The 21,818-nt window shown below is 47.2% G+C and overlaps 1 protein-coding gene across 2 annotated transcripts in view; it reads right to left on the reverse strand.

Moving 5' to 3' along the window:
* RALGAPB (Ral GTPase activating protein non-catalytic subunit beta) overlaps positions 1-21,818 on the reverse strand; it is a 1,758,088-nt gene that overhangs the window by 605,818 nt on the left and 1,130,452 nt on the right. For both annotated transcript variants that reach the window (XM_086932393.1, XM_086932392.1), the window contains exons 21-22: positions 11,369-11,521; positions 10,592-10,801 (exon numbers count right to left, since the gene is read on the reverse strand). In XM_086932393.1, the coding sequence (XP_086788519.1) occupies positions 10,592-10,801; positions 11,369-11,521 (363 nt within the window). The remainder of the gene's footprint in view (positions 1-10,591; positions 10,802-11,368; positions 11,522-21,818) is intronic.

The following is a 21,818-nucleotide window of genomic DNA, read 5'->3' on the forward strand; positions in this document are numbered from 1 at the left end:
CTAAACTGATTGCATGCACATTAGGTACACTCCCAATTGGTTACTGGGCTACCCTTGTGAGTCCCTAGTATATGGTACCTTAAGTACCAAGGGCATATGTACCCCAGAGGCTGAAGCATGTATTATGCCACCCCTGAGAAGCCTTCCAAAATGGCACTACAGGTCTGCTACTGCAGCCGGGTAAGGTGGGGTAAGCACCCCTTACTAAGATATAATATACCTATATATACAGACACATATAAACCTATAAGTCACTCCTATGGCAGGCCTTGACAATCCTGAAGGCAGAGTGCTTGGTTTTGTGTGAGAGGGTGCCCACGCATGAGCTGAGCCCCTCTGCAGCTTTCAGAATCCCTTCCTTATAGCTGTTCTGTGATACAGCCATACAATATACTCTTAAGTGCATTATAACCTTGCGGTAAGTCCTAACTTACCGCAAATGGCTGCATCAAAACATGTCGTGTTTGGTGGCAAACACTTTGGAATCCTACCCTCCCCGCCAGTCCTGGCGGCGGGGGTAGAATTCCACCATTCTAGAGAGAGAAGACATGTACACCTTTACTTACCCTGTAATAGCTTTAAAGAGCCCCAGCCTCACAAAATGGATGCTGCTGCCACAGACACTAGTCTGATCTCCTGCTGCTGGACGAAACTGCGGCAGGGGAGGCCTGGATAATAGGTTTCCTCACCGGGAGGTGTAACCACCTCCCCAGACAGGCTTTAGTGTATTGGGGCAGGGTGGGTGCATTCAGTGAATGCTTTTCAGACAGTGCCTGGGGCACACAAGGTGTCCCTGTGCATTTCCCAGTTCAAACCAGTTGCTGGGGCTCTCAGCTCCAGCTCTGGCGTAAAACTGGACAAAGGGGAAAGGTTGTAACCACCCCCTCCCCAGGTCCTCCCATAGGTGCAACCTTAGAGTTAGTCCATCCCCTAACCTTAGTACAAGTATAGGAACTCAGTCCAGAGGACTTTAGATTACCCTGGACGAAACTCTGCAACATATATCCTGGAACTGTAACATTCTTTTTCGACTAGAAGACGGAAGGATCTCCCTTGGGGTCAAGGAGAGACTCCCCTGTTCAAACAGGCAGCAAAGAAGCATCTTGTGGGTCTGCATTTCCGAGGCTCCTGCAGGATCCCAAAGAATCTGCGACACATGACATGGACTTCCAGACATCTGAGGCCAACATGAGATCACAGCAAAGCTGAGACCCGCAGCCGACAAGAGAGACGTGAGACTGGAACTCCTGGACACCGTGCATATTTGCAAGGGCACCTAATTCCCGATCTTTCCCGAAGTTGTGCATTGGGCTACTTGTAGTCCATGCCCTGAGCACCATCTGCACCGAAGATTGTGTGTGTCCCTCAGACCTTGCTGGTCTGCTCCGAAGCCAATCTCTGCATTCTGCGTGGGTTGCTGTTTCCAAGGCTTGTTGGGTCCAATACGGATACCGACGCTGCAGCACTCGAAATCGGACGTGGGACAGCTCGAATCCAGCTCCTGGTTGTCGTTGACGCCTCCTGGTACTCATGGCTGAAGAGTCAAGCTTCACCTCCTGCACTTGAAATCACCCGACATCAGCTGGCATCTTCTTGTTGCCTCCTTGGTCATTGGCAAGTGACCCAGACTCTGTCCCCTCTGCTTTCAGGTTCTTCAGATCTTCGATCCACCCTTGGATCCATCCGAACACTTCTCATCTGGTCGCCTGCAGCACTTCTTTGCAGCTCTCGATAGGAAACGACGACGAAACCAGACACGAAAAGACACCTATGCACCCCGCTTCTCTGGGTGAGGTAACACGAGTACTTCGGTGGTCCCGTGGGTCTTGACTCTCGAACTGTCAAATACTGAAGGGGTTTGTTCCTAGTCCACTCCTAAGTGGCCCTTATCTTTAAAAATCTAAACGCAACTTTCTCCATAGAAGTAAATGGTGATTTGCGGCTGTGTTTAGACACTGCACGCGTCCCCCGTGGGTCTCCTGCGTCCCTACCTTGGGTGGTTTCTGGCTGCCCCAGCGGTTCTACAGGCCTTTGGCCTTGTCTCTATATTCACAGCGGTACTTATACCACTTTCTTAGTATACGGTGTGTGAGACCCCTAGGGCAAAACGTATACTGTTCTAATTTACTGTGTGCTACTTAATTTTAATTTGTGTACTTTTGCTTCTAGCTTCATAAAGAGACTAGGGGGGTGTGTGTAGAATAAATACATATATATTTTATATATACCTGGTGTGATTCTCCTTTTGTTTGGTCATTCATGAGTTTATAGACTGGTAAAACAAGCTGCTTTACATTCCTTCAACACTTAGCCTGAAGGCTGCTCTCCACAGCTACCACTAGGATAACTTTCTATAAAGGTTGTCTTAAACCTACCAACAAAAAGGGTCGTTTGGACTGGTGCAAGGTGCCCACTAGAAAAGTGGACAGCATATGCCAGACCAACTTCTCACGGTGCATAACACCATATCTGTGTTCCCTTGAACAAACTTCTCCTTTACAAAATAACTAAGGGCGAAGATAACCTGGTGGTGACTCAACGTCTCTCAACAGGAGATGAAGAGGTGGATGGAATTCTCATTGTACCTTAATTCAGACATTCTATCACCCTGAAACTACTTGAATATGGTTTAAACACCTAGGGGTGGTATGGTAGCTTTTATGATTGAGGCACACAAACAAAACAGAGGTATTCTATTTGTGGGTTACCATTCCAGAAGCAGATGCAAGAACACAGGAATTTCACTACTACACCGAAGGAGATGCACCACTGGAATATGGTCCTTGCGAGGACATAGAAGTTCCACTCATGTGCCAGGAACACTTATACTGGGTTAAAGGGGCCTACCCCATATAAGAAACAAAGGAAGATTATGCCCACTCGGAGGAGATGGGGAAACATGGCCAAAACTAGCGGTCTGCACACCACATCCTGACATTGAAACAATGCCACAGCCAGACTTACTCTTACAACACAAAGACTTAATAAAATTTACAAAAACCTGACGCAATTAGTCATGAGGACTTTCACAGTCAAACCAACAACAGTTGCAACAAATGGAACTCATTCTCAGGGTACAGCAAATAAAATTACACCTCAAACATTACACGCAGTAATGGGCAAAATGCCCATGAAGCGTGAACAAATGCCATTCTGGGTAGCTCAGAAAATAACTCCGCTTGAGGCAGTATTTCCAAATACTACCCCCGTTTGAAAACCACAGAATGCTAACAATCTGCTTGCTCATGGGGATAACACCATAAGTAGAGGACTGTACCACTTGGGGTACAGTGTTTGCTGTCATATATACCAGCAAAAACAACAGTTGATGGACAGAATGCAGAACAATGTCATACATTCACCCCAGTACAGAGATCTGGGCCTAAATCATAGTTTTCTTGCTCACCATGCCATTCCAGTTTGAACCCAGCCATATGCAAATCAGTCTTGACTCTGTGCTTAATGGGAACAGTCCAGCCCTAACTGCCAAGCCAGGTCCTCCCTGGACTGGAAACAAGCATCCTAGGACCAGTTTTGGGGTTTCACCCCTCTTTAGCCAGGATAGCTTGCTTCCAGTGGCACAGTGAGCCAGGACCTACGTCTGGGCACACCTGGTGTAGGAGAGTAGGGTCTGCTTCCTATGGTCACCCCCACTTTTTGCTATGATTCTCTGGTTTTTCGACTTTAGTGTGGCTGTGGGTCTGCTAATCAGACCCACAGCCCAGCTGCTCTCTCTCTAAATTGATACCATGTACTTTAGGTACATACCAGATTGGTTACTGGGCCACTCTTGATAGCCCCTGTATAGTGTATCATAGGTACCCAGGGCATAGGTGTACCCTAGGCCTACCAGAGGCTGCAGCATGTATTGTGCCACCCCTGGTTTGCCTTCCAAATTGACACCACAGGTCTGTTCACACAGCCTGGGTAAGGTGGTGTAATCACCCCTTACTTTGATATAGTATACCTATATCTACCTTTATATATAGACACATATACACCTATAAGCCACTCCTATGGTAGGCCTCGACAATCCTGAAGGCAGAGTGCTTGGTTTTATGTGAGAGGGTGCTCTAGCATGGGCTGAACCCCTCTGCAGCTTTTGGAACCATCTCCTTATAGCTGTTCTATGATATAGCCATACCATATACTCTTAAGTGCATTATAATCCTCGCGATTAATTCTAACTTTGGTTTGGCTTTATCAAAACATGTTGTGTAAGGTGTCAAACACTTTGGAATACTAACCCCCCGCCAATTCTGGCAGCGGGGGTAGCATTCCACCCTTTTAGAGGGAAAAGACATGTAAGTTACTGCTTTACTTGGTTAAAGTTAAACAGAGCTCAGCATCACAAAATGGATGCTGCTGCCACAGACACAAGTCTGACCTCCTGTTGCTGGACGAAACTCCGGCAGGGGAGGCCTGGACAATAGGTTTCCTGTCCAGGGAGGTGCCAGCACGTCCCCAGACAGGGGTTTTGTGTATTGGGGCAGGGAGGGCTGCATTCAGTGAATGCATCTAGACACTGCCTGGGGCACGTAAGGTGCTCCATGCATAGCCCGGTTCAAACCAGTTGCTGGGGCACTCCAGTCCCAGCTCTGGGGCGAACTGGACAAAGGGAAAGGGGTGTAACCACACCCTTCTCAGGTCCACCCATAGGAGGGACCTAGTCAGGTAATCCAGCCCCCATCCTTAGTATAAGTATAGGAGCTGTGTTCCCAGGACTTTAGATTATCCTGGCCGAATCTTTGAAAGACATATCTTGGACCTTCGACATTCCATTCTAACTGGAAGACGGCAGGCAGCTCCCTTGTGGTCAAGACTGATTTGCATATGGCAGGTCTAAACTGGGGTGACATGGTGAGCAAAAGAATGATGGATTTAACCTAGATCTCTTGACTGGGGATGAATGTTTTGATTTGTTCTGCATTCCGTCCATTAATTGTGTGTCTTTTGCTTTCTCGCCATATATATGTGAGGACGAGCCTGTCGCAGACCCGCAAACGGAACCGTTTCCCCATTACCTGTCTCAGTCTTCGCTTCTGTGTTTGCAGACCCTCCTGGAGTACTGTCTCTTTAAGACCCCGGGACAACAGAGTCAGGTGACGGAGTCACGTGACTTCTCAGTGCTCAAGAGCACCAAACTGGAGGAAGGACTGCGTTCGCCAGGACCCGGAGAAGAAGGACGCAGAGAAGACGAGACTCGAGTGAGGACCTTCCTTGTACCCCCACGGAACCTCGCGGAAAGTGCAGCAGGAGACAACGCGGACATCGGAAAGCAGAAGAACCCTCCCCACGACGCAACAGGCAGCCGAGGAACAGAAGGTCAGCCAGACCCCACCTGGCTTCCCGCAACACGATAAAAGACCCAGGCTCTCGATCTTATGTTCCCTTTTTTTCTGTTTTTTTGCCCCCCCCCCTCCCCCCCCTGCTATGAGTGACCGGCAAGCTCAGAAAGGTGACAACAGCAGCCCAAGACCAAGCACAGCCCAGTCGGATAACCGAACAAAGACCAAGAGAACACCATATTTTCCAGATTTCCTCGTGTTAAGCCGTTAATAAAATCCTCATTACTATGACCAGGTATCAGCCATATTACTAGCTAATAACTAAGGGGAAGCAGCTTCAGTGGCAATGCGCCAACGCCTATGGGAGTACAGTCCGTTGGATCAACAACACAAACTGCCCAAAATAATTGAGACTGTGTATGCAGAATTAGGCAGAGACAGTTTAGGTGGAAAAGCTTTAAAACCTCAACTGTTGGTCAGTCCTGAAAAGGACATATCTAAGCAGACACCTGCTTCTTCTAAAAAGAAATGGGATAATAAAAAATAACAAAACTTTACAGAAAAAAGATCTCAATCCCTAGTTAGATCTCCTCTACAGGAGCCCTCTGAAAAGAGGTATATTCTCAGGAGTAGGGATAATATTAGGAAACCTGACAGGTATCAGGATACTGATACACGTTCCTTTCAGGGCTCAACGAAAAACTCTAAAAGAGAAGGACGGTCAGAACACAAAGAAGACCGTACAAAGTCAAGAGACCAACAGCACGCTCAAGACTATATTTCCAAAAAAGAAGAAAAGCCAACATCAAAACCTCCATTTAAGAAGAAGAAAGTTGCAGGTCTGCAGATCAGACATGCCCAGAATTCTGAGGATGCAGCTTCTGAACGGGGAATGGGCTTTGACGATGCTAGACAGTGTGGCAGAAGTAACAATAGCTCACCAGAACCTAATGGAATTTCTGTGACAGCGGACTTGAATGTTTACATCACGGTTGAACCACCAGATACAAAGGTGACCGTCCCACATAGGTTACACAAAATAACACTCCAAATGGAGGGGGACAAGCCCAGGAAAGTAAAAGGTATTTTTTGGGAAAATCTGTCATCTGGGTATGACATCCTATTAGCAGAACAAGATTGTCCGCCAGCATTTGTTACGGAGTGCCCTAGGGGAGTACATGTAATTTTTCCAGCATCCTCCAACCTCATTCCCATTCATCTTAAACATGCATATGCGTAGGAGTTGGCGGCTGCCCTAGCTCCAGCACTGCACAAAAATCATGCCGGTTGGGATGAGGATCCAACCCACCTCATGATCCTGTTAAAAGTTTCACCAAATGCTCAGAGGCAATACTCAATAAAGCAAGAAGCTAAAAAACAGGTCAGGGAGATCTTAGATTAACTTGAATATCAAGGGGTCATTGAAACGTGCACCTCACCAATGAATAATCCTTTGTTTCCCGTATCAAAACCAGACAACTCATATCGTCTACTTTTAGATTACAGACATTTAAACACTTGCACAAAGACATTTGCTGTGCAAAACACACACAGTGACGCATTAATGAATAACATTGTGCGAAAAAAATACAAAACCACATTTGATATCTCAAATGGATTTTTCTGCTAAAATATTGCACCTGAAAGCAGGTGTTTGACCGCATTCTCAGTGTTGGGGTCACAACGACAATTTTTTTGTCTCCCCCAGGGATACAAGAACAGCCACAGGAGTTTTCTCAACAAGAGTAACTGAGTTACTCCAAAATTTTGATGAGGAAGCATTGCCCTATGTGGATGATATTTATCTGACGGACGATGACTTAAAAAGGCTCTTGACCACGGTGTGCACCATTATTAAGGGATTAGCCTCTGAGGGCTACAAATTTCATTAAAAAAAATTTAAAAAGCCCACTTCAATGTCCTGTTTTTAGGATATGAGCTTTCAAGTGAAGGAAAAAGCCTGGCAGCTAACTTAAAAAAAAAAATGTGCGCTGCTTCAACCGCAAAGATCATTGAAGAATCTATAATCAATACTGCGATTCCTAAATTTCAGCAGAACATACATTTTGGATTCCGCAGAGAGAGTAAAACCTTTCTACGACTTCATAAAACCTGACTTTTCAGTTAGACAACGGACACAGAAACACACACACATCCAACGTTCACTACCAGAAGACATGATAGCTTCCAAATACTTACAGAAATGTGTAAACGTACACAACTTAGTGATCCGAATAATTCATTGCGTGCGGTAAGCACTAATTTATGATGGCTCTATCAAACTAAGCTTGCTGGATAAGTTAGACACAACTGAATTTTTTTTCTAAATTACTTGACAGGCTGTCTACAATTGTCCCCCAACCCCTGTCCTGATGAAGACCCGCCCCTGACACATAATTTGCTGCGCCTCCATCCAGGGTTGAAACGTTGACGTTGCTGTCACGCTAGTCCATGCAGCTTCCCTGACCCCAAGATAAAGTCACATTGGGTCCTAGGATTCATGCTCAGAGGAATGGACAGTTCTACATAACTGCTGTTTGTAAATTATGTGCCCAGCACTCTTTCACTTATCACCATAAGTCACTTCATTTGCACTTTATTCACATTATTGCCATATATTGTAATGCCCTATTGACGGCCATATGAATTGACATATGAATATCATTTCTACACAATACAATCGTAATTTTTGACATACAAAAAGCATTTTTCTGTGGTGTGCTCTCTATCTTTTCTAGGTTTTCAAAAGACTTGGTTGAACCTGTCTCAACAAATTGTGCATAAAGTCTGTAATATTTGCAATTTAAAAGTTCATGGTATATTTGTTATATTGAGCAAAGGATTTGTCACACATCCGACAGAACCACTCCTTTACATAGTGTACACACCCAGGTTCTGAGGGACACAGTGTTACCCCATTATTACTAATGGCTAGAAACCTCAACGCTCACAGAAGTGAAACAACACTTAGCCTTACTCTTACAAGACATGGATCTTTGAGATTTTTTACTAGGTCCCAGGTAACCCCGTCAGAAATGTTTCATAAATGCCGGTATTTATGCTGTTTATAATGAAATTTGGAAAATATCACAACAAGAAGCCTTACTCTTACAAGACATGGATCTTTAAGATTTTTTACTAGGTCCCAGGTAACCCCGTCAGAAATGTTTCATAAATGCCGGTATTTATGCTGTTTATAATGAAATTTGGAAAATATCACAACAAGAAGCCGCAAAGAGAATATGGGAAATAGACCGTATTAACTTAGAAAAACCTCTAGCAGTGGTAAACAATGGGTTAAGGTCTTTGACCTCCAGGATATATTCCTTAGGCAACGTTGTATCTTCTGCAATAGACATACTGCAACAGGATTTAGCTATATTACAACACGGTAAACTCAGTTACATTCTATTATGTTATAAAGCTGGACACTGCAATCTCTGCGTGCAGGCTTTGTGCCTTGGTGTTAAATAAACAGTATGTCTCTGTTTTCTAAATACAATCTAACAGATAAACAGATGGAAATGGCACAAAGGGGAGCAAAATATACAATGCTGCGTATTGAAAAACTGGACATTCCAGTCTGCAGGCGTGTCCGTCGCAAGTGTCAGACAGAAATCCTGGAAGACGCCGGGGAAAAAGCAACTACGCAGTGTCCAGTCTCCTGTGAAGAGGCGACAAGGAGATGACAGTCTTCCGGAGAGGAAGTGACCTCCGGAGATGAGTCATTGACTCGACGCCGGGACGGCCCCGTGGAGTCCGCCATGGGCACCTGTGTGTCCTCGATCGGCGCCGGAGCGTCCTCCAGAGGCGCCAAATCGACCTCCGCTACCACGTGCTGCACAGGAGAAAGGGGCAGGGTCGGAGCCGAAACGGCTAATGAATGGCACCTAAAAGGCGCCGGCTCGACCCCGGACGAAGCAGCCGCCTGCGTAGAGGGCCGAGAGGAACTCGGGGAGGCGCCCGAGTTCCTCCACCCGCAGCGCCGCTAGGGCCGTGGAGGAAAGCCACCGGTGCTGGAAAGGCGTCGGCTCAATGTCCGGTATGACAGCCGCCTGCCCAGAGGACCGAGAGGGACTAGAGGACGAATCTGGAGTCTCGACGACCTCCTGTGACACCACAGGGAACCCCGCTGGGCTTTGCGGCGAGGCTGGGGTGATGTGGGTTGAAGAGGGGAACACCAGAGGGCCGCACCTTGACAACACCTCACCTCCAAGACCTGAAGCCGAACTCATCGACGCCGGGATCAAAGCCGCCGAGTACGCGGAAGGCACCACGCATGGCGAGGAATCCGCTGATGTCTCAGGAAGAGGAGGAGGAGGGCCCTAAGAAGCCTGCAGAGCCACAGCGTAGGCTTCCATTTGGGCTCTAGTCGCCCCAATGCCAGGAAACGGCAGATAGTGTGGCAACGGGCGAGGGCGCATGTCCCGGAAGGAACCCGCGCCCTCCGCAGAGCAAAGACAAGGCCTCGGTGACAGACTGAGGGACTTACCAATGGGCGAGCGACACCTGTGAGTCCTCGGTGAGGGACGATGCCGCAAACTGAATCGGCGGCTTCTGGACCCTTCCGATGAAGGGGATGGACGCGGGATCTAGACCAATCTGGACAAGAGGGCCGATAGCAATTTCATCCGGTGCTCCCGCCGGGACTTCGGCTTAAGATGCTGACAAGAGTCACAGTCCGTGGAATCATGCTTCTCGCCCAAACACCACTTGCAAATAGGGTGAGGGTCCATCGCCGACATCTGACCTGTACAAGAAGTACACGTCTTGAAACCTGAAGGCATTCGCACACTGTTCTCAACGCAAGGCGTTAAAAGAAGGCCTGAAACAGGCCAAGGCACACAATCCGGATCCGCGTTGCACGCGGAAAAGAAGGAAAATGATGTTGGCGTGCTGGGGTGGGACTTATGTGACCTCGCTGACGCCATGTACGCAGACGACGTCAGGGCGGAGTCACATTGTGCTGCCCCCGAGCGCGAAGAGATGCTGTGGCAAAAGAAACATTTTCCTGATCCAGTCTCACACCTGGGGATAATTCTACGTTAATGAATCTGCGGTTAGTAGTCTCTATCAGTTGTGATTATTCAATGTTTTTATGTGCTGTATTTAATAGAAGTGCTATGATTTTTAACTAAAATAAAGTTTATACTACTCCGACTACTGAGCTTATTGATCTAGGAGGTATTAGAAGTTCCAAAAGCTACATTTTTCATAGACCAATACGACATACAAGATATACTAATTTGCCCCACAAACAGCAATGCGCACTTTGATTTCTGTTACATGGCACATATTTTTACCTTAAGGGCCTCTAGAGAGAGGAACCCAAAATGCGATAGTAGAAGGCGTGCAGTTTGGAATTCCTTTGAAGTCACTGGTGGCTTGCAATCTATGGCTGGATCTGGATAGCTATTTTTATTCCACTCTTCCTCTTTAAGCAGATCAAGATCAGTCTCATAAGCAATCTGCTTGGCCATAACTTTCTTCAGCTTGTCATGTCTGAGTTCTAACTGAAAATATAGCAGACAATATATTACTAAAATAACAGAAAATTTGAAAAAAATAAATTCAAAGGTCAAGCACTTCATTATTTTACTGATTCATGTTCCTTTACGCTGGGGTGTTTAGCGTGGGTCCAGGAATTTCAGGCCCGTGCCAGATTCTCTGGATATGCATGCAAGATACATTTTTATACAAGAAATCTAGTCAACAGTCATCTTGAAAATCTGCCATGGCTCTTCGCCTCCTGGGCTTATGTTGACCGAATCTCTGCAATACGCCAAATGAATTCAATTTAACCAACCACAACCTAATGTATCAGGATTCACAAAAACAATCTTGCGGACCAAATGTTTATGCCCCAAAATCACATTGTGCTTTCCGTAGAAGCAGAAGCCACACCTGATCAATGTGTTGTTTACTCTCAGGCAAAGAATCAGAGGATAACCCCTCTGATGTAAGACTATTGACTCCTACTGTGCTGCTGCAGTGAATGCCTGGCAATTATGACATTGACATATACACACACACTCACACTCGCTAAAATAAAGGAACAAGTTGTCAACTGTCACCCTCACCTCCTCAGTAACAATATCGTGCAGGTCTGGAATGCTCAAGTCAGCTTTTACAAATGGAATCTTGTCGACGTCTTCAGGAAAAGGCCGATGCTTCACGCTGTATTTGACCCCAACATCATTTTTTGGATCTGGTCGATGTTCTGGTGCAAACATCTAAAGAAATAAAGAGAACTTAATTCATAGATGGAAGACCGCCTGCATCAATAGTTTCTGAATAAAGCAGCACACAGGAGGACTAAAACTTGTGGTTTATCAGGTCTTAGAGAACCCAAAAAAGACAGATTTTGACGGGCCATTTTGCCACCCTGGTTTTTCCTCCCTAGGATGTAAGCTAAGGGGTTGCTTTAACAGCAGGATGCACTGTCACACCCCACCATACCCCTATTCTAGTTGTGTAGAGCGAGGCTTATTTAAACACTTTTGACATGGTTTCCTACCCACAGACACAAAATGACACGTAGGTAAAATGAAGTAAGTATGGTAAAGACAACAACATTTCTCAGATTTTTTGATCAAAGCATAATAGTTCCATGAAATAATCATATGAAAGCCCACACTTATTCAGAAACAAATATATCCACAGATATGATTGTACCAAACCGAATTTGGTACAAGCAAGTAGAAGTGTAGATAATGCCTTCTAAGTTCATTGTAAAAGGCAAATGAAAAAAAAGGAACATAGGATTTCTAGCAACATGAAATCATTTTTTTAACTAAATATGCAAAAGGCGTCACAACATTATTAAATGCTAGCAATCCTAAGAACAGGTGACTGGTTCAATAATAAATATTGCTATTTGACTCTTGATATGTACAGTGAATGGTATACAGTTACTGATATGAGAGGAAAAGAAAAGGTCGTAAGCTACCTGTGGAGACAGATGGGGGAACTGCTCCCTCAGGAGCAAGGGTCCTCACACACCCCATGGGGTGTCATGCTTTATCATCGGGCAGCTCCTCGTTGGGTCGGCGCTGCAATGCTCAACAGACCCCGCAAGGGGACTCTTTGCCGGAGGCTTTCTGTGCTTTTTGCTGATGTGAAAAGTGGGATGTGGAGTGGGTGTGATGCCCAAAGTGATATTTTAAAAGAAGGTCAGCATGTTTGTTTCCTCATCACTGTGGAAAAGATCATGACAATTCATCAGGACCAGCATCCTAATCTACTCGTGTAAGGGTTGGTGCAAAGTATCTGTGAGTTATGCTATACCCTTCAAAATATCACACTAGAATACTGTATACCTTGAGGAAAAACCAACCGAGTAAGGGGAAAACTGCGCCCCAACCATGAATGGCAGAGTAGAACACTCACTGACGTATCAAGTACCGGTGAGTTGCAAAAGCGTCTAGCAGTTAACCTACCCCTCGCTCTGCCACCTCTGCTCACTTTCAATCTTTCAAACTCTAGGCCACATTTGCTCATTTATGCCCACAACGTCAATTAACAAGCACTGGCAAAGCCAATTGGTCTTGCCTTTGCTGCTGGAAGCTGACCTCAATTAAAACTCAATTACAGGACAACTATAATGCAAGCATGTACATATACAGAGCATGGAGGGTGTAAAAATGGAGCAACATGATACTTGATAATCCATGTAAACTACGATGAAATGTCACGAGTTTAAGGGCATCCCACTCAGCCAATGGCAATTTATAACAAATGCAACCAGTCAGTACCTGATTGGTACTCACTGAAAGCCCAATATGTACTGTACTATATGAATGTGCATGTGCCCTGGTAATGTGGTCTCCGACAAATCCTTACCACAGCCAGTAGGCAAGAGCTAAAAATGGTACTAAAAACTAAGTTGAAAAATAATGTGCCCAGAAATGCGTGCACAGGATTACTCATCAATTACCTTATTCCCAGAGTAAGAATTTCTCAGACATACAGTGATGGAAATCCTTTTACGTAAGAATCATTTAGGACTGAGGCAAGAGGTCACAGTACTAAGATGGATCAGAAGGAGTACAAATGGATTAGTGGTGAGTTCTAATCGGCGATACGAGACCCCAGTGTGATATTCTAAACAGCACCCTATAAAAGCATCATTATCGATTGTAGGCGAGCCAGAAAAGTTCAGTTTTCTCCGATTGTTGCTGAGAAACATGCATGGTTTTTTTTTTAACAGCATCAGGTTGGACATGGTAGAGATCGGGTAAATAGAGTTCATTACCCAATATAACATACCTCTGTTTCAGGAAACATAGCAGACAAAAAACTCGCCACTTGTGGGATATGAAGAATATTTTATACCAGCACATAAGGAGGCACAGCCCGGTAGGGCAAAGGGAGGCCTATCAATCTTTATATCCACCGATTTCCTTTGGAGAGACATTTGTATCGAATTAGATTCTACATGGATGCAATGCATCAAAATTGAAATTTCTCCTACCATGGGTCTATTGATCCTAAACTTATACATGCACCCAGGTGGAAAACACAAAGGGAAAAGGATTAAGAAATTTATAGCTGCAATTACCACACTGAAATCTACCTACCCAAGCGACAACATGTTAATAACTGGTGACTTTAACATAAACCTAATCCAAGGACAGGAGGGAACCCTACCGAACTTTATTGAGCCACGACAGGGCAACCAAAGTAGACAAGATGCAATGGGGAGGAAATGTGCAGCAGAATTGGAAGCCCTCTTTCTGCACACACTATTGTGTTTTTATCTAGGAACCTAAATCGATATTTCTATTTTATGCCCTTGTACTGTTATAATCAATAATATCCCTATAATGGCATAGGAATCATATCAATATTTAGTTGTAGCCCATGCAGTCACATTAAGCAAGGCTACTTCCCCGGACTCCTAGAAAGCACAACGAGTTCTCTAAACAAACCAAACCTCCAGCAACCTGGGAAATCCCCGTTTGCTTTTGTTTTGATTTCGTCCTAGAACTCCTGTGAAGCACTGTAAGAACGGCCAGTTCTTAGTGACATCTTTATTGACGTCTTATGTCCAACCTTACGTCAAACCCGGCACCTTTCAGGTATAAATATACCAACGTTGCCTTAAGCAAACACACGGTGGTGGTTTTGGAGCCGAGCAGCTATCTACTTGCCCGAGAGCCCAGCTGATGCGAGAGCCCACGGACGCTGCCCCTCCCTTTTGACGCACTGAGAGAGATGCTGTCTTTTCTCATGCCGAGAAATCCAGCTCCGGTGTTCTCAGCCGCCTTCGCGGGCTGCTGGGATATCGAGTCCTGAAAAGGAATATGCTACTTACCAGTATGCATCTGTTCTTGGCATGTAGGGCTGCTGACATTCATATCTGTGCATAGATCGCCGCATAGTGTTGGGTCCTGAAGATTGCACATTGTTGTCCTGGAAGAGTCTTCGAAGTATCACGAGATAGGTGTCTCCTCCCCTGGACTACAGTGCGCATGGGCATCCTCTCCATCCTCAGATTGTTTTTCGCCATTGTGGCAGAGATGGAGTGTAATACTGAAAGTGATGACCATGCCTGAAAATGATTCTGAGAGCTACAGCTGCGACAGGCACCGGGGAGGAGGGCGGCCGGATATGAATGTCAGCAGCCCTACATGCCAAGAACAGATGCATACTGGTAAGTAGCATATTCCGTTCGAGGCATGTGGGCTGCTGAATTCATATCTGTGCATAGAATAAATAGCAGTTACCTCCTTACCGGCGGGTGCCCGTGCCAGCTGCAGCAGTCTGAAAGAGAGTTCTGAGAACAGCCTGTCCTACAGCAGCTTGCTGTTTGGAGTGTACATCTACGCAGTAGTGTTTGGTAAATGTATGTATGGTGGACCATGTGGCTGCTCTACATATATCTTCTAGAGGAATGTTACCCAGGAAAGCCATGGAAGCCCCTAACTTGCGTGTGGAATGCGCTCTAGGGGGAACTGTTAATGTGCGCTTAGCCTTCTGATAACAGATCTGGATGCATTTAACAATCCACCTAGCTATACCTGACTTGGAGATGGGGTTGCCCTTATGTTGTGGAGAGAAGGCAACGAACAGTTGTTTAGTTTTTCGAAAGTCTTTTGTCCTGTCGATGTAATACGGGAGAGCCCTTTTGACATCTAAGGTGTGCAGTGCTCTGTCTGCCACTGAGTCAGGGTTAGAAAAGAAAACTGGCAGTTCTATGTTTTGGTTAAGGTGGAACTGCGAAACCACCTTTGGCATGAAATTTAGGGTTGGTGCGAAGCACCACCCTATTTGCATGAATTTGCAGGTAGGGTTCTTGAATTGTGAGGGTTCTTGAATTGTGAGGGCTTTCAGCTCACTGACCCTCCGCAGCGATGTAATAGCTATTAGGAAGGCCACCTTCCAGGTAAGAAACTGTATTTCACAGGAATGGCGTGGCTCAAAGGGTGGCCCCATGAGTCTGGTGATAACGATATTTAGGTTCCAGATTGGTGAAGGAGGGTGTCTGGGAGGGATTACTCTCTTAAGTCCTTCCAAAAAGGCTTTAATGGCAGGCACCCTGAAAACGGAAAGGTGCTGCCTGTTTTGAAGGTAAGCGGCTATGGCCGCCAAATGTATCCTGATTGAACTGTACGCCAGGTTGCATTGGTACAGATGCAATAAGTAACATATGATGTTTTGCGTGGATGCGTCCAACGGATTAATGTCATTGTTGGAGCAGTAAATAACAAACCGCTTCCATTTGGCTGCATTGCAGGCCCTGGTAGTGGGTCGTCTTGCCTCCTTGATGATGTTCATACACTCAGGAGGCAAGTTCAGGTAACCAAACTATGACCTCAGGAGCCAAATCGCAAGGTTCAACTGTTGGGGATCTGGGTGCTGAACGTCGCCATGGCTCTGAGTGAGGAGGCTGGGAGTGAGGCGCAGCCGTTGGTGAGGCACCACTGAAAGTTCCAGGAACGTGGTGTACCAAGCTTGCCGTGCCCACGTTGGAGCAACCAGGATGAGCGTCATGGAGTGCTGTCGCAGTTTGCGCGCCACCAGAGGTATGAGGGGGGCTGGCGGAAAAGCGTACGCAAATCTGCCTGACCAGTTCATCCATATCGCATTGCCCTGAGACTGCGGGTGTGGGAACCTGGCGGCGAAGTTTGGGCATTTTGCCTTCTGGCTTGTGGCGAAGAGGTCGATGTCTGGATGACCCCACTGCTGGAAGTATGGATGGAGTACTGACGGGTGGATCTCCCACTCGTGCATCTGATGACTGTGCCTGCTACGCAGGTCCGCCATCTGGTTGTCGACACCCGGGAGATGCTCCGCCATGAGGAAGATGTTCCTCTGAATGGCCCACTTCCACATGCTCTGGGCCAGGTGAGACAGCTGCGGGGAGTGCGTGCCTCCCTGCTTCTGGATGAAATACATGGCGGTCATGTTGTCCGTCCGGACCAATACGACCTTGTTGCACAGGTGCAACTTGAATGCCTTCAGTGCCATGAAGATTGCCATCAACTCCAACACATTGATATGCATCTTCTGCTGTTGTGACGTCCAGAGTCCCGGCACCGTGAAATGGAGAAAATGCGCTCCCCAACCCTGGAGAGAAGCGTCCGTCGTTAGCACTATCTGTGGAACAGGCTCTTGGAACGGTTGTCCCCTGCAAAGGTTTTGTGGATTCCACCAATGCAGAGAGTTGTAAGCACGACCGGTCACCAACACTAGGTCTTTCAGATGGCCATGAGCCTGGTTCCACTGTCGGGCTAAGCATTCTTGAAGGGGACGCATGTGCAGTCTCGCGTGCGGGACTATGAATATGCAGGATGCCATAATACCGATCAGTTGCATGAACACCTGCGCTGGGAGGGATCGCTGAGGTTTGAACCTCCGAATGAGCAGCTGCATGCTGTTGACCCTGGCAGAGTTCGGCTGCGCTGTGGCCGACTGAGTGTTTAGTGTTGCCCCTAGGTACTGTTGCACATGGGCTGGCTGCAGGTGAGACTTCGCGTAGTTGAGTGAGAACCCCAGACTGTGTAGGAGGTGAATGGTCCGCGACATATCACGGCCGCACTGCTTGGCTGAACTGGCCTGAACCAGCCAGTCGTCCAGGTAGGGATACACATGAACACCTTGCCTGCGAAGGTGCGCTGCCACAGTCGCTAAGCACTTGGTGAAGACCCTGGGAGCAGTAGTGACCCCGAACGGCAGAACCTTGAATTGGTAATGCTGATTGTTGATAGTGAACCTGAGATATTTTTTGTGACTTGGGTGAATGGGAATGTGGAAACATGCATCCTTGAGGTCCAGGGTGGCTAGGAAGTCGCCCTGACGGAGCAGCGGCAGGACCTGTTGTAAGGTTAGCATGTGAAAGTGCTCTGAAAGGATGTATTGGTTGAGGGGTCTGAGGTCTAGAATGGGCCGCAGGGACCCGTCCTTTTTTGGAATCAAGAAGTACAGAGAGTACACCCCTGTACCCTGCTCTTCTACAGGCACGAGTTCTATGGCTCCTTTTTGCAGCATGGAGAGTACTTCTTGCTGCAATAAGTGCGTGTGCTCTGCGGACATAGGACAGTTCCTTGGGGGTATGTTGGGGGGGGGGGGGGGGGGGGGGTGGAGGTCAGTTCTAGACAATAGCCGTACCGGATAAGTTGTCTCACCCACCTGTCTGTTGTAATGTCTTCCCAGAGTGGCAGGAACTGCTGGAGTCTTCCCCCGACAGGTGTTAGATGGTCGGGGGCAGTGACAAGAAGTCACTGTTTGTTGGGAGCGGAGGATCTGGCGTTGTTATTGCCGCGTCCTCTCCGCTTGGCGCTGTTCCCACGGTATCCACCCCTGGTGTTTTTCGTGTAGGTAGATTGCGTGTTGCCCTTGGCGTACTGGGAATGCTGTAGAGCCTGTCCTCTTGTGGCTCCCCTGTTACCGGAGCGACGAAAGGAAGTGCCCCGAAACTGCTGGGACTGTAGAGCCCCCATGGATTTCGCCGTCTCAGTGTCTTTTTTCATTTTCTCAAGAGTTGTGTCAACCTCCGGTCCAAACAGGAAGTACGGGTTAACCGGCTGATTGAGAAGAGTAGTTTGGATTTCGGATTTAAACCCTGAGATGCGCAGCCATGCATGGCGTCGCAGCATCACGCTAGTATTAATTGCCCTTGCCGCTGTGTCTGCTGCGTCCAGTGCGCATTTGATTGACGCATTGGAGACCAATTTCCCCTCTTGTATAACCATTTCTGCACTTTCTCTGTACATATCAGGCATGTGCTGCACTAACTGTTCTAGTGTGTCGTAGTGCGCCCTGTCGTATCTAGCCAACAGGGCCTGTGTATTGGCTATTCTCCAAATGTTAGCGGCTTGCGCTGCCACACGCTTTCCAGACGCTTCAAAGATCTTTGACTCTTTGTCCGGAGGGGGAGCGTCACCACTGGATTGAGAGTTAGCCCTCTTGCGTGCATTAGCTACCACGAGGGAGTCCAAGGGGAGCTGGCCTTTAATATAGGTGGGGTCCACTGGGGCAGGCCTGTATTTCTTGTCGATCCAGGGGTTGATAACCCTGGCTTTGGTTGGCTCCTTGAAAATGTCTGTTGCATGCTTGAGGACCCCTTTAAGCATGGGTAGAGTCTTAGTGGAGCGTTCAGATGTGCAGAAGGTGTCAAATAAGAAATCCTCATCCACTGGCTCGACATGCATGTTGACGTCATGGTTAAGGGCTGCACGCTCAATCAATGCATTAAATGCTGCGGTGTCCTCAGTTGGAGATGGTTTAACATTGTAGGACTGGGAGTCCGGAGCGGTATGAGGGTCATCAGGGTCATCGCCTTGATCCCCTGTCCCTGATCATTGATGCGAGTCATCCTGATCAGTGTCTGTGTGGTAAGAGTAGGCCATTTGGCCATAGTCTATATTCAAGTCCTCCTCACTCTGTGCTGGAGATTGAGGCATTTGTTGTGAATAGTCCTGAACTGGTTCAAAAAGAACAGGAGAGGAAGATGAGACCATCTTCTTTTTGAGGGGAATCCTGTAACCTTCCAAGGGATGTTCAGGCGCGATCTTCCGCTTGTGGACGGTAAGCCTGCCCGTCTCCGAGCCAATAAAGAGTTTAGCCTGGTTGTCATAAGAAGGCTCGTGATAGACGACCTGTTCGTGTGTGGACTTGGAGGACACCTTCGACGTCTTGGAAGCCTCGGCGGTTTCATGGCGTTCGAGATGCTTTGGGCGGGCCGTAGGCGGAAGCCCAAACTTTATTTGTGCTGAGCCCGGAGGTTTCGAGCTTGAAGTGGCTGATTCGGGTCTTTTCGACACCTGTGTAGGCAGCTCGCTTGACCGCGTCGAATCAAGCTCCCGGCGCGTGGCGCCCCCATCCTTGGGCGTCGCCGACACCATCGGGGCATCCTTGGTCGTGGGTTCAGCGCGTTTTACAAGCATAGCATTGAGTCCAGACAGGTTTGGCTCGAGACTTTTTTTCGACGGAAGGTCTTTGCTCTTCTCGCCATGTTTGGTCGTCGACCTCGGCGCCGACGCCGAGCCATTCGAGGCGACGTGCTTGCTGGTCGAGGCCTGCTTCGATGACCCAGTCTTGGAGCCGACGGGCATCTTCGACGCCGAAGGATCGTCGACAGCCTTTGTGGGAACGTGCGTCGACGTCGAACCAACCACCATCTTGAGTAGTTTTGGTTTCGATTTCGGCTCCGCCTGTTTCGGTTTCGATTTCGTAGAATCGACCGATGGCTCCTTGGAAAGGGTCTTAGCCTGGCTTTGGCGCGGGGCTGTAGACCGTGTGGAAGGATCTTGGCTAAGGCCTTTCGGCGATGCCTCGACCGGAGCCGGAGGGGGCGGAATGTTAGTGATAGGCCCCGTAACTGCGGGCGGGCTCGGCTCTCCACTGGAGTCGTCATCGACGGCCCCAATGGCCTCATTGTCGTCCCCTACCTCGACGCAGTCGTGGACGTATTCTTCTGCTTGCTCGACCACTTCGAAGTTGGAGTCCAGCTCCGACGCCGGTTCCGACATTTCTTCGGGAACGTCTTCCTCTTCTTCTTCCTCATCATGGAAGACTTCCTCGTCTCCGGCATCGAAGATGTTCGCAGTTCCTGGGGCCGACTGTTGGGCCGACTGCCTCGCTGCGCGTCGAAGTTTAATAGTTTTCTTTGAGCAGGCGAAACATTTTGACTCGCCGTGGTCGGGGGACAAACATGTATTGCACACTGGGTGCACATCTAAGTTTGAGTATTTCGAATTACAAACGGGGCACCGCTTGAATGGGGTCCGTTCCATCGTCGATGTAGTCTGGGCCTGTGTTGTCGAAACAAATTCCGTCTTTCGACGTCGAGTGAAGAACTCGAAAGGGACAGGCACCGAACGATACAATACCGACGCTGTGAAGGCCTTTTGGCCTTAGGAGTAAAAAGAGTACAAGTTTTTGGAACTGGAGTCGAGATAAGGACATCCGAACCCAATGGCGGAAAAAAACAATCTGAAGATGGAGAGGATGCCCATGCGCACTGTAGTGCAGGGGAGGAGCCACCTATCTCGTGATACTTCGAAGACTCTTCCAGGACAACAATGTGCAATCATCCGGACCCAACACTAGGCGGCGATCTATGCATAGATATGAATTCAGCAGCCCACATGCCTCGAACAGAGATATCAGACCTCCTGCATTCTATTACCCAGGTACGGAGCTGACTAAACCCTTAAAGAGAATTCTTGAGTCAGATTCTTGGCAAAACCAACTTAACTTAAACTGCTACTTACTTACTCCTTCCCACGTATTAGGCTTAGGTCAGGTACACCGGGGTAGGCGTATTTAGAAGCACCAGTTGAGTACGTTAGTCAATGTATATATGTATGTATATATTTTATCCATTTTAAAGTATCTTATGGCTAAGAAACCATATCAATGCTTTTACAGTATTATTTCATAATACTCATTTTACTGTACGCACTTTACTTTACATTAAGTATTGCAATTATGGCAATTCATTTCTCTTGCATGAGAAAGAAGTATGCTCAATAAATGACACTTTTTATTGAAAACGCCCGTCTCTTTTCTCTGCACTCAAGTGAAACTAAGTATGCACGATTGACTGAGTGAAATAGCTGTTGTTTTCACACAACTCTAGAGATACACTCTTATTCTGAGGGAGCAAAGTTGTCATGTTATATGGTTGTCAGAAGCTAATCCCTTCTTGTCTATCCAGGGAGGTTAAACTCCTCCTCGTTTATTCGAGAAAGTTTCTAGTGACCTCTGAGCTATCTGGCAAACCTTAAGACTAATATAGTCAGTAGAGACCTAGTCAAACCTCAGTCCTACGTCTACACTGCTGAATATATTATTCCAATGCGCAGAGCCTATTGGGAATATAGGAACTACACTACATGGCGCCCAACGTTTGGTAAGGCGATAAATCTAACGCAAGACGTTAGAGTAACTCAGTCGTGCTTTTTCACACAGACCCTTTTCCCGTAAAAACTCCAATAGACGTCTGGAGTGGGTAAAAGGTTAAAATCCGCTGGAACTTAGTAGGAAGAGATTCCTATGTATAGTTTTGGTTTAGTCAACGTT

This window comes from Lissotriton vulgaris, chromosome 7 (genome assembly GCF_964263255.1).
Source record: "Lissotriton vulgaris chromosome 7, aLisVul1.2, whole genome shotgun sequence".
In the NCBI taxonomy this organism is placed as follows: Eukaryota; Metazoa; Chordata; class Amphibia; order Caudata; family Salamandridae; genus Lissotriton; species Lissotriton vulgaris.